Source organism: Nakaseomyces bracarensis (assembly GCF_045282275.1).
Source record: "Nakaseomyces bracarensis strain CBM3 chromosome Unknown Scaff4_1, whole genome shotgun sequence".
NCBI classification, from domain to species: domain Eukaryota; kingdom Fungi; phylum Ascomycota; class Saccharomycetes; order Saccharomycetales; family Saccharomycetaceae; genus Nakaseomyces; species Nakaseomyces bracarensis.
Window position 1 is genome coordinate 235,017 of NW_027263964.1, and position 13,271 is coordinate 248,287.

A 13,271-nucleotide genomic window follows, 5' to 3' on the forward strand; every position below is an offset into this window, starting at 1 on the left:
AAAAGGGCTACCTTTTTTTTTACTGTTTCTATGTTATTTTATTTTATTTTATTTTATTTTATTCTTAATAATTATAGTACAGTTATCGACCCGACCTTATAACACTACGTACAATTCATAAACACTGGAATCTTTAATAGAAAAAGCCCAGCCATTTTGATTTCCTCCCACCCTCGAGGCTCATTTCACTGAAAAAAATTTTTTATTCTTTGTTTTGTAGTCGGTTCGTACAATTACACATAGATGTTTATAATTTACTACCCACGTTTCTTACTATATTTCTTTCTTTTATTTTTATTTCTTTCACGTCTCTACTTTTTTCAAGAGTGGCAAGAGAAATCCCGAAGGAAGGTGAGGAGATCCCCCACCTTCCTAAAATAGAAGTCTTTTATAATGGTAAAAAACTTATTTTTTTTTACAGTTCACTGTGTTACACCCGTACCCACGAAAGAGAACATTTGTACACACATAGAGAAGAGGAGGCCTAGAAGAGGAGAGGAGGGGCGGCACAGACAATGGGCCTTAGGAAGCTAGGCAACAATTAAAAGCCGCAGAAGGGATCTGGCAGTTTTTGTTATGTATGTCAATAATACAGAAGGAAAAAAAAGAAAGAAATACAGAAATCGAGAGAGGATCAATGGGAGACCCCCCTCTCAATTTCTTTCTTTTTTTTCTTCGTCTTCCTCATTATACATTGTGTTGTCTCCTAGGAGTGTGGCGAAATAAAGCATTGACGCGTAAAAAAAAAATTAATTAATTTAGTTATTCAAAAATTCTTCTACTGGGTCGTGTCGCCCCCTCCTTAAAGAAAAAGTTTCTTTTTTTTCTATTATACAGTGAAATCTAAGCTTCTTATTATTTCTCGAGGGCTCCCTCCTCACCACCTTTCTATACATTGTTAATATTTTTTTAAATAGATTCTTTTTTTTTTTTTGATTTGATTCTTTTATTTGGCTAAGGATAATGATATGATGGTTAATTTTTTTATTAGATTGATCCGAAAAAAGTTGGTATATAGAATTTATAAAAACTAAAAAAAAATAAAATACACAACTTGTTTTTGAATAAAAGAAAGTCCTTTCTTTAATTGTAAATTTTTTTCTTTCCACTCTTTTATAAAAAGGAAAAAAAATTCTTATTCTCTTTCTTTAAAAGAACCCAATAGCTTTTGAAAGGAATAAATTAGACCATAAACTATTTGGACTAGTCTTTATTTAAACTACAAAAAAAAAATCAAAAAAAAAACTGTATTAAAGAAGATATTCTTTTGATTGCTATTATAATTTTTTTTTTAGAATTGGAATTTAAACCCAAATTCTACTTTATTTCTTTCAAAAAAAACCCAATAATATAACGAAAAAATAAAATTATAAAAAAAAAACTACTAGACGGTTCTTTTAAAAGGATAACGATTAAAAGAGAAACCGATTAACTATTTATTAACATTCGCTTAATGTCTTATAATAACGGACAAAATATGGCTGATCAAAACTACTATTATAACAATCAGAGTTTTGATCAGCAAGAAGACCAACAACAAGGTCAGTACGCTAACGATGGGTACTATGATCCTAACGCTGGTATGGACTATTACAACCAACCACCACCAAACATGGTAGGCCAAGATATGGAGAACTTCTCTGATTTCAGCAGCTACGGTCCTCCAGGTGTACAAGGTTACGATAGTTATCCTAACATGAACCCAGCTGGTCAATACACTCCTTCTCAAATGAGTTATAACGGTGACCCAAACTCTGGTTCTTCAACTCCAATTTACGGTAACAGCATGTCTGCGTATGACCCTAACGCTATCGCTATGGCTTTGCCAAACGACCCATACCCAGCCTGGACCGCTGACAGTCAATCTCCTGTTCCAATCGAGCAGATTGAAGATGTCTTCATTGACTTGACTAACAAGTTCGGTTTCCAAAGAGATTCCATGAGAAACATGTTCGACCATTTCATGACTCTTTTAGATTCTAGAACTTCGAGAATGGCCCCAGAACAAGCTTTGTTATCTCTACATTCGGATTACATCGGTGGTGACTCTGCTAACTATAAGAAGTGGTACTTCGCTGCCCAACTAGATATGGATGACGAAGTTGGTTTCAGAAATATGAACCTTGGTAAGCTTTCCAGAAAGGCTAGAAAGGCCAAGAAGAAGAATAAGAAGGCCATGGAAGAGGCTAACCCAGAAGACACTGAGGACATCTTGAACAAGCTAGAAGGTGACAACTCTTTAGAAGCCGCTGATTTCAGGTGGAAGACAAAGATGCACTCTCTTACCCCAATTGAAAGAGTTCGTCAAATTGCTCTGTATCTATTGATTTGGGGTGAAGCTAACCAAGTCAGATTCACTGCTGAATGTCTGTGTTTCTTGTACAAGTGTGCTACTGATTACCTAAATTCTCCTCTATGTCAACAAAGATCAGAACCAATGCCTGAAGGTGATTATTTGAATAGAGTCATTACTCCTATCTACAAATTTATCAGAAACCAAGTTTACGAAATTGTAGACGGTCGTTACGTTAAGCGTGAAAGAGACCATCACAAGGTTATCGGTTACGATGATGTTAACCAACTTTTCTGGTATCCTGAAGGTATTGCAAAGATCGTTCTAGAAGATGGTAGCAAGCTGATCGATGTTCCAGCTGAAGAACGTTACTTGAGATTAGGTGAAGTTGTATGGGACGATGTCTTCTTTAAGACATACAAGGAAAGTCGTTCCTGGTTCCACATGGTCACCAATTTCAACCGTATCTGGATTATGCATATCACTATCTTCTGGATGTATGTTGCATACAACTCTCCAACTTTTTACACACATAACTACCAACAACTAGTCAATAACCAACCTCCACCTGCTTATAGATGGGCCAGTGCTGCTCTTGGTGGTACTGTTGCCAGTTTTATCCAACTATTAGCTACTATCTGTGAATGGCATTTTGTTCCTAGAAAATGGGCTGGTGCTCAACATTTGTCACGTAGATTCTGGTTCTTATGTATAATCTTCGCTGTCAACTTGGGTCCAGTCATCTTCGTCTTTGCTTATGAAAAGGATACTGAAGCTTCCAATGCCGGTCATGCCGTGGCAGCTGTTATGTTCTTTGTCGCTGTTGGTACTTTGTTATTCTTCTCTGTCATGCCATTGGGTGGTTTATTCACATCCTACATGAAGAAGTCTACAAGACGTTATGTTGCATCCCAAACATTCACTGCTTCTTTTGCTCCATTGCACGGTCTAGACAGATGGTTGTCTTACCTGGTCTGGGTCACCGTTTTTGCTGCTAAGTATGCTGAATCTTACTACTTTTTGATTCTTTCCTTGAGAGATCCAATCAGAATCTTGTCTACCACTACAATGAGATGTACTGGTGAATACTGGTGGGGTTCCAAATTGTGTAGACATCAACCAAAGATTGTTTTGGGTTTGATGATTGCTACCGATTTCATTCTGTTCTTCTTGGATACTTACTTGTGGTACATTGTTGTCAACACTGTCTTCTCTGTTGGTAAATCTTTCTACTTGGGTATTTCTATTTTGACTCCATGGAGAAATATTTTCACCAGATTGCCAAAGAGAATCTACTCTAAAATCTTGGCCACCACTGATATGGAAATTAAGTACAAGCCAAAGGTTTTGATTTCTCAGGTTTGGAACGCTATCATTATCTCTATGTACAGAGAACATTTGTTGGCTATTGACCACGTCCAAAAGTTACTATACCACCAAGTCCCATCTGAGATTGAAGGTAAGAGAACTTTGAGAGCTCCAACATTCTTTGTTTCTCAAGATGATAACAATTTTGAAACTGAGTTCTTCCCAAGAAACTCCGAAGCTGAACGTCGTATTTCTTTCTTTGCTCAATCCTTAGCCACTCCAATGGCTGAACCTCTACCAGTTGACAACATGCCAACATTCACTGTCTTGACTCCTCACTACGCTGAAAGAATTTTACTATCCTTGAGAGAAATTATCCGTGAAGATGACCAATTCTCTAGAGTTACCTTGTTAGAATATTTGAAGCAACTTCATCCTGTCGAATGGGAATGTTTTGTTAAGGACACTAAGATTTTGGCCGAAGAAACTGCTGCTTATGAAGGTATGGACGAACAGGATGGTGAGAAGGAGGATGCTTTGAAAACGCAAATCGATGACTTGCCTTTCTACTGTATTGGTTTCAAATCTGCTGCTCCTGAATACACTTTACGTACACGTATCTGGGCCTCTTTGAGATCACAAACCTTGTATCGTACTGTTTCTGGTTTCATGAACTACTCTAGAGCTATTAAATTATTGTATCGTGTCGAAAACCCTGAAATTGTTCAAATGTTCGGTGGTAACGCTGAGGGTTTGGAAAGAGAATTGGAAAAGATGGCCAGAAGAAAGTTCAAGTTCTTGGTTTCTATGCAAAGATTGGCTAAGTTCAAGCCTCACGAATTGGAAAATGCTGAATTTTTGTTGAGAGCTTACCCAGATCTACAAATTGCTTACTTGGATGAAGAACCACCTTTGAATGAGGGTGAAGAACCAAGAATCTACTCCGCTCTAATCGATGGTCACTGTGAAATTCTTGAAAATGGTCGTAGACGTCCTAAGTTTAGAGTTCAATTGTCTGGTAATCCAATTCTTGGTGATGGTAAGTCTGATAACCAAAATCATGCTTTGATTTTCTACAGAGGTGAATATATTCAGTTGATTGATGCTAACCAAGATAACTATCTAGAAGAATGTTTGAAGATTAGATCTGTCTTGGCGGAATTTGAAGAACTGAATGCTGAACAAGTTTATCCATACACTCCAGGTGTTAAGTACGAAGATCAGAACGCAAACCATCCTGTTGCCATTGTTGGTGCCAGAGAATACATTTTCTCTGAAAATTCTGGTGTTCTTGGTGATGTCGCTGCCGGTAAGGAACAAACATTTGGTACTCTTTTTGCTCGTACATTGGCTCAAATTGGTGGTAAACTGCATTATGGTCATCCGGATTTCATTAATGCTACATTCATGACTACTAGAGGTGGTATCTCTAAGGCTCAAAAGGGTTTACATTTGAACGAAGATATTTATGCTGGTATGAACGCCTTACTAAGAGGTGGTCGTATCAAGCACTGTGAATACTATCAATGTGGTAAGGGTAGAGATTTAGGTTTCGGTACTATTTTGAATTTCACTACTAAGATTGGTGCTGGTATGGGTGAACAAATGTTATCCCGTGAATACTACTATCTAGGTACTCAACTTCCAATTGACCGTTTCTTGACTTTCTACTATGCGCACCCTGGTTTCCACTTGAATAACTTGTTTATCCAATTGTCTCTGCAAATGTTCATGTTGACTTTGGTTAACTTGCATGCTTTAGCTCACGAGTCCATTCTATGTATCTACGATAAGAATAAGCCTAAGACCGATGTCTTATATCCAATTGGTTGTTACAACTTCTCTCCAGCTATTGATTGGGTCAGACGTTACACGCTATCTATTTTCATTGTTTTCTGGATTGCTTTCGTTCCTATTGTTGTCCAAGAATTAATTGAACGTGGTGTATGGAAGGCTACTCAAAGATTCTTCCGTCATATCTTATCTTTGTCTCCAATGTTTGAAGTGTTCGCTGGTCAAATCTACTCATCTGCTTTATTGAGTGATTTGACTGTGGGTGGTGCTCGTTACATCTCCACTGGTAGAGGCTTTGCTACTTCTCGTATTCCATTCTCAATCTTGTATTCAAGATTTGCTGGTTCCGCTATTTATATGGGTGCTAGATCAATGCTGATGTTGTTGTTTGGTACTGTAGCACACTGGCAAGCTCCATTACTGTGGTTCTGGGCTTCTTTGTCTGCTTTACTGTTCTCTCCTTTCATTTTCAACCCACATCAATTCTCTTGGGAAGATTTCTTCTTGGATTACAGAGATTTCATTAGATGGTTATCAAGAGGTAACAGTAAGTACCACAGAAACTCCTGGATTGGTTATGTCAGAATGGCAAGATCCCGTATCACTGGTTTCAAGCGTAAGTTGGTTGGTGACGAATCTGAGAAGGCTGCTGGTGATGCTAGTAGAGCTCACAGAACTAATTTAATTTTGGCTGAAATCATTCCAAATGCTATCTATGCTGCTGGTTGTTTTGTCGGCTTTACCTTTATTAACGCCCAAACTGGTGTTAAGACTACTGATGATGATAGAGTGAATTCCGTTCTACGTATCATCATCTGTACCCTAGCTCCAATTGTTATTGATATCGGTGTTCTATTCCTATGTCTAGGTATGTCTTGTTGTTCAGGTCCTCTGTTCGGTATGTGTTGTAAGAAGACAGGTTCAGTTATGGCCGGTTTTGCTCACGGTGTTGCTGTGATTGTCCACATCGGTTTCTTCATTGTTATGTGGGTTCTAGAAGGTTTCAACTTTACCAGAATGTTATTGGGTGTTGTTACTATGATTCAATGTCAAAGATTTATCTTCCAATGTATGACCGTTTTGATGTTGACCAGAGAATTCAAGAATGACCATGCTAACACTGCTTTCTGGACCGGTAAGTGGTATGGTGCTGGTCTAGGTTACATGGCTTGGACTCAGCCAACCAGAGAATTGACCGCCAAGGTTATTGAACTTTCCGAATTTGCTGCTGACTTTGTTCTAGGTCACGTCATCTTATTTGCTCAATTCCCAATTCTTTGTATCCCAGCAATTGACAAGTTCCACTCTATTATGTTGTTCTGGTTGAAACCATCTCGTCAAATCCGTCCACCTATTTACTCCTTGAAGCAGACTCGTTTGAGAAAGCGTATGGTCAAGAGATATTTGTCATTGTACATTGTCGTATTCTTGGTCTTCGCTGGTTGCATCGTAGGCCCAGCTGTCGCTTCCTCTCATGTCGCTAAGGATCTAGGTCACCAATTGACTGGTACTTTCCGTAATTTGGTTCAACCAAGAAATGTCAGTAACAATGACACTGGTTTCCAAATCTCTACTTACCAAAGTCATTACTACACTCACACACCTTCTCTAAAGACCTGGTCTACCATCAAATAATCGAATTAAATTTCCATGTTTCTATTGTTTATTCTTACTTCATTTCAATCATTTGATTTTTAACACTCAAGATAATAGATTTGTTTTATTACAGTTTTATCTGTTTTTATTTGCCAAAGTTTAGGTACGATACAATTTTACTGGGATTATTTCTCATAGAATTTTACGAACATCGTTACTTTGAACTGTAACATACTGGTATGTATTTTAGTTATATAATTTTATAAGGGGTTTCTTATCTTATATATTTTAAAGAGACTATTTTTCGTGATTATATTTTCATAATCTATTTTCATACTCAGGTTCTTATAAACTCATCTAGACGTAATATCACGTACAAGGTATAGCGGCAAGTCACAAAAATGGTCTTTAACAGATAGAAATTACGAATATGTACCAAGAATATTATCTAATAAAATATTGTAGAATTAAATAAATGTAATTATCATCATAATATATATATATATTCAATAAAGATATCTCAAATATATAATTTTTCATAGAAGTATGAGAATACGGAAAACTATCTTATTAGCACAGATCATTAGCTTGAACTTTACTCATGGCAACACCACTGACGAGTGGAAATATGATAGGTGGTCATCTCATCTACCTACAATCGAAATAAAAGGCAATAAGTTTTATTCCACCTCTACTAATGAGCAATTTTTTATGAAAGGAATTGCTTACCAACAACAAGTTAATGTTAGTAATGACGGTTCCGAGCGGTTTAAAGACCCCTTATCGGATGTCGAAAGTTGTTTACGTGACATTCCATATCTCACGGAACTGGGTGTAAATACAATTAGAGTTTATCATATAGATACACACTCCTCTCATGATATTTGTATGAAGGCGCTTTCTGAGGCCGGGATATACGTATTGGTTGATTTGGCTGAGCCTGGTGTGTCGATAAATAGAGATAGACCAGCCTGGGATGTAGAGATTTGGCAAAGATATCGAGATGTTATAGATTCTTTACATTTCTATAGCAATATACTTGGTTTTTTTGCAGGCAATGAAGTTACCAATAGTGAATCAAATACCGATGCCTCACCCTTTGTAAAAGCGGCTATAAGAGATACAAAAAATTATATTAATTTAAAAGGGTATCGAAATATCCCTGTAGGTTACTCTACCAATGATGATATAAATACACGGTTAAATCTTGCCAATTACTTTGTCTGTAGTGACACTAAAGCTGATTTCTATGGAGTTAATATTTATGAATGGTGTGGATATTCCTCATATGGAACCAGCGGCTATAAGGAAAGGACAGAGGAATTTACCAATTATCCAATACCTGTCTTCTTCTCTGAATTTGGATGTAATTTAGTCAGACCTAGACCATTTACAGAGGTCAATGCATTGTTTGGTCGGAAGATGGCTTCGGTTTGGTCCGGCGGAATAGTTTACATGTATTTCGAAGAAGAAAATGGATATGGAGTAGTTAATATTACTGCAAATAATAGTGTTAAGAAACTACCTGATTTTTATAACCTTAAAATGGCTTACACAAAGTCGATACCTTCTAATATTTACGATCCAGACTGGATCAAACCATTGAAACGAGAAGTTCACAAGTCTCTATTAGAATGTCCAGAGCGTAGCCGTGCCAACAACTGGTATGCTTCTGACATATTGCCGCCAACCCCAGATGACGAGAAGTGTGAATGCCTTGAAAACATCTTGCCTTGTCATATAGAACCTTTAAGGAATGAACAATATAAAAATGACTATATAGCTATGTTTGATTATATTTGCGGCGAGATCGATTGCAGCGAAATAAGCAGTAATGGATCAACAGGTAAGTATGGTGACTATTCAGACTGCGAAACTAATCAAAAACTCTCGTTAATGTTTAGTATATTAGAGTTTAGTAAAGGTAATGAGACGCTGAACTGTCCAAACAAGAATGACTATGCCTGGTTTAACAAAGACATACAAATTACATCACCTCGTTGTAGGGAAATATTGCAACATATAAAATCCACTAGTATAAAGGAAGATAGGACAAAAGATGACAAGAAAACAGAAGAAACACTAGATAAAACTCAAAGTATTATTTTAGACCTGGATCCAAGGCCTAACATAGCTAGTATTTCAACCAGTGGTTACAATATATTCATTGGAATGTTAATTATAATTGGAATATCTAGCATAATATAGAATTTGTGTCAATAAATGCCCATGTTATATATTATTGCATTGTGTATTAAATATACTACGAATGTTCATGATGAAATGTCTAGTTCTGAGCAACGAAATTGAGAGTGTTTAGGATATATTCTGTTTGACTGTTCGCTCCACCCGTACACCATGTATGCCTTGTTAATTGTCTTTTCTAGTTTAATTTTTATTGTGGTAATAATTGCCATATTAGGAAATAACTAATAGGCGCGCTGAGGAATGGCACGGATGAAAAAAAACCTCTTTAGGGAGGAGTATCCGAAAAATCTAAGGGAGTCTTACTCTAGCTAGACAGGAAATTCAAGAACCAAACTCCTTGGAGGTAGAGAGTACCACCTCTACACGACCAGGGTGGGAGATGAGGCCAGTACTGCAGGGAAGGTCATTCTGTTCCCTTCTGCCTACAGAGACTTTCTCGGTACTGGGAGAATTTGCTTCAGGCCCAGCAGAGTTTGTCTTTCCCCAAAAAGTTTCACTGGCATTGCAAGAAATGCCCTGGGCTCAATGCGGTCTACTGGATTTGCGGCTTCGTGTGCGTGTGCAGGCTTCACAGTTAGGCATTAGTGTGCTCTATACCATATTAATGATTCTGAAGTAGTGAGAGGATTTGGTCCTTTCAGGTGATATATATGTTTTAATAGCGTCTAAAAGTTTGTATTTCTTGCGATATTAGCCTTAAGAAACCGATACCAAAATACAGTAACACAAAAATGGCTAAGCAATCTTTGGGTATGTGCAGAAAATGAGTGAATTAATGAAATAGTGATGCTAGAGGAGATATCAAGAAGAAGAGGGAATCGATGAGGGAAAATATGACCGAAATATGGTCTAGAAGCAGGGGAAACAATAGAATATCAATGAACAGTTACCAAACCAAGGGATAATATTTGTTATAAACATGATATAGGCAAGGTTTTACTTAACTTAGTATGTCCATGTGAGAAAGAAATAGAACAAATTGAGAAATATACGAGCAATAATAACAGCGTATTGAAAAAAATGTAATATTACTTGAAGAGAACAATACCAAAATGTTGATCTTTTACTTCTTTGAAATGATATTGGAAAGCAGACTATAATATTGAAAAAAAAAAAATTGTTTTCAAGTTTACTAACAGTCGATTAAAATTTTAAATTATTCTGATTTTAAAATTCTATTTTTTTGATTTTGAATTTTGTTTTCCAAAACCCCATACATGGTTGATATTGTAGTATTTATTATTAGAGAAGCAAATAGCAATTATAAGTGGAACGAGAAGTATCAGTAGGGAGATATTAAGAAATATAAAATATGGTATATGAATTATTCTGATGTTGATAATAGCATAGAATAGAAATGCTAATTGCTAATAGAGAACAACCAATGTACGGTCAAGGAATTACAACTGAAAAAGAACAAACAAAAAAATTAAAGAATATTAAGTTAGAATTGATCTTTAAAAATTTTTCAAATTAATATTTAGACGTTTCATCCGACAGAAGAAAGGCTAGAAAGGCTCACTTCTCCGCTTCCTCCTCTGAACGTCGTGTTCTATTGTCTGCTCCTCTATCCAAGGAATTGAGAGCTCAATACGGTATCAAGGCTTTGCCAATCAGAAGAGAAGACGAAATCTTGGTCACCCGTGGTTCCAAGAAGGGTCAAGAAGGTAAGGTTTCTTCCGTCTACAGATTGAAGTTCTCCATCCTAGTCGACAAGGTCACCAAGGAAAAGTCCAACGGTGCCTCCGTCCCAATTGCTTTGCACCCATCTAAGGTCGTCATCACCAAGTTGCACTTGGACAAGGACAGAAAGGACTTGATCCAAAGAAGAGGTGGTAAGCTAGAGTAAATATTTTAATTAATAAAATAACAAAAAATTTTTACACATTTTATTTACCCTTATAAAAAAATAACTCATAAAAAAATTCGTTTTCATCTACATCTTTTTGTTACTTTTATTATATAAATAATAATTCAATTATCACAAACTAATATGTATATGGCATTGAGGTAATTGTGCTTATTATACCTTTTGAAATAATATCAATGCATACGAGTCACATGAAATATAATGTTTAACGAACCTGCAGAGGATTTTATGGTCTCCCCCCCCCCTTTTTTACGATTATGCGTAAGTTTCTAAGTGGAAAGACCCTGTACGGCACATTCTGTGAACTCGAAGTTTTATTCGATGTCTGAGTCCGGGTGACTAGTGCCATAGCTGTCTCTGTTCTCTTTCCCTCTGTTTCCTACGGGTGTTTCAGTGGGAAGTAAACAATAATACGCAAGAAAAGGGGAATTCTGTGTGACGAACCGCATGTGAGTATTTGAGTTCGTTTTGGGAGGAGGGATTCCCGCTGGGGGATTTACGGATTATAAAGACTAGATGTATATTGTTACTACATGTAATAAGGACCAAGAGTTGGGGGACAAGCGAGTAAAGAGTGATAGAGTGATGTCGAATATATTGTCTGATGAGGAGGAGTTGGCGAATGGTCTTGGGAGCGAGATCCTGTTGCCTGGGAATCACATGGCTAGGGTTACTAAGAGATGGGGTTCTGGTATAATTGATGCTATTGCCGGTAAGAAGCGGTCTGGTGACGCTGTGCATATGTGTGCTGACACTGACGATGAGTACACTTCTCCTGGGCAGTTGTACTCTACTGATTCTGGGCGGTTGTTCCACGCCGGTAAGATCCTTGTTGTGCTTGTGGGTTTGCCGGCTACGTCTAAGACGTTGCTTTCTGTTGCGATTACGCGGTATACGAAGTGGCTGGGCGTGCGTACCAAGTCATTCCATCTCTCGCAGTACAGGAAGGCGAGTGGGTTTTTGCCCATCGATTTTTTGTCGGCGGTTCCTAGTACCGATGAGGGTAAGGAGTTTCGGAAGATATTGCTGGAGGAGATATACACGGATATGTACAAGTTCTTCACGGAGACGAAGGGGCAGCTCGCGGTTTATGATGCGCTGAACATAAGGGTATACGACCGTAAGTTCATTTACGAGAAATTCTCTGAGATTGGTGTCAAGGTGCTGTTCATCGAGTCCATTATGACCGATAGAAGGTTAGTTAACCACAATATCGACATAGCATTACAGTCATTCGATTACCAAGGTTTCACTAAAGAGGAAGCCGCCACGGATTATATGAAGAGATATATGATCAATGAAACACTATACGAAACTATGACGCTAAGCGAAGGGTTAAGCTATGTGCAGTACATCAACCTCGGTGAGCGTATAACGGTCCACAACAACGAGTACGGTTACTTGATACACAAGATCGTGTTTTTCTTGATGAACATGAAGGAAAAGACAGGATGTGTATATTTCGCTAGGTGCGGTAGAAGTGATAAGGACAAATACGCTGATGACGAGGAACTAAATGAAGAAGGTGTTAAATATTCGAAGAAGCTAACAAACTTGATTTTGCAGCGCATAATCAAAGTTAGGAAAGCTAGGGAACGTGATGAAGACGTACATTCCATATCACATGAAGAGTACGAGGACTCTACGCCAGAGCCATACGTACTAAATAGTCTCAAAAAGGACCTGCTAGTCTGGACTGCGCCAAGAAAGAGAACGTACGATACCGCCAAGGTTTTCCAGGAGCTGGGTTTTGAAGTAAGACAAAGATCACAATTGAAGCAACTAAATCCTGGTGTCGTAGCAGATATGTCAGACTCTGATATTGCCGAAAAGTATCCTGAAGAATATAAAGAATACGTTAAGGACAGATACCACTTTAGATTCCCAAGAGCTGAGTCATACCATGACCTGGCAGTCAGAATGGAACCACTCTTGCTAGAAATGGAACACACGAGTCATGATATAGTGGTCATTGCACACGAAAGCACACTAAGAATCCTCTATGGATATTTCATGGCCTTGTCCTGTATCGAATTACCACAGCTGCAGTTCACCAGAGATGAGTTAATCGAAGTCTCTTTCAGCCCGTTCTGTAACCAAGTTAAGCATATTCCTATTCATTAGTACATTTTCTCTTTATTATTTGCTTCTTTATCCAAAGAAACAGAAAAAAATACATAACCTTTAACAAATTTATTCTCT

The 13,271-nt window shown here is 37.6% G+C and overlaps 4 protein-coding genes across 4 annotated transcripts; all 4 read left to right on the top strand.

The window, feature by feature from the left end:
* Positions 1-1,453: 1,453 nt before the first annotated feature.
* FKS1 (1,3-beta-D-glucan synthase) lies at positions 1,454-7,030 on the top strand (the record flags this gene model as incomplete). The annotated part of the gene is made up of 1 exon (XM_071050934.1): positions 1,454-7,030. The coding sequence occupies one exon, from the start codon at positions 1,454-1,456 to the stop codon at positions 7,028-7,030; it is 5,577 nt and encodes a 1,858-aa protein (XP_070908146.1).
* A 507-nt stretch (positions 7,031-7,537) lies between these two features.
* GAS2 (1,3-beta-glucanosyltransferase) lies at positions 7,538-9,199 on the top strand (the record flags this gene model as incomplete). Its single annotated transcript, XM_071050935.1, has 1 exon — positions 7,538-9,199. The coding sequence occupies one exon, from the start codon at positions 7,538-7,540 to the stop codon at positions 9,197-9,199; it is 1,662 nt and encodes a 553-aa protein (XP_070908147.1).
* A 731-nt stretch (positions 9,200-9,930) lies between these two features.
* RPL26A (60S ribosomal protein uL24) lies at positions 9,931-11,048 on the top strand (the record flags this gene model as incomplete). The annotated part of the gene is made up of 2 exons (XM_071050936.1): positions 9,931-9,949; positions 10,684-11,048. The coding sequence occupies 2 exons, from the start codon at positions 9,931-9,933 to the stop codon at positions 11,046-11,048; spliced, it is 384 nt and encodes a 127-aa protein (XP_070908148.1).
* A 537-nt stretch (positions 11,049-11,585) lies between these two features.
* RNJ42_00767 (bifunctional fructose-2,6-bisphosphate 2-phosphatase/6-phosphofructo-2-kinase) lies at positions 11,586-13,193 on the top strand (the record flags this gene model as incomplete). The annotated part of the gene is made up of 1 exon (XM_071050937.1): positions 11,586-13,193. The coding sequence occupies one exon, from the start codon at positions 11,586-11,588 to the stop codon at positions 13,191-13,193; it is 1,608 nt and encodes a 535-aa protein (XP_070908149.1).
* Between the last annotated feature and the right edge of the window lie 78 nt (positions 13,194-13,271).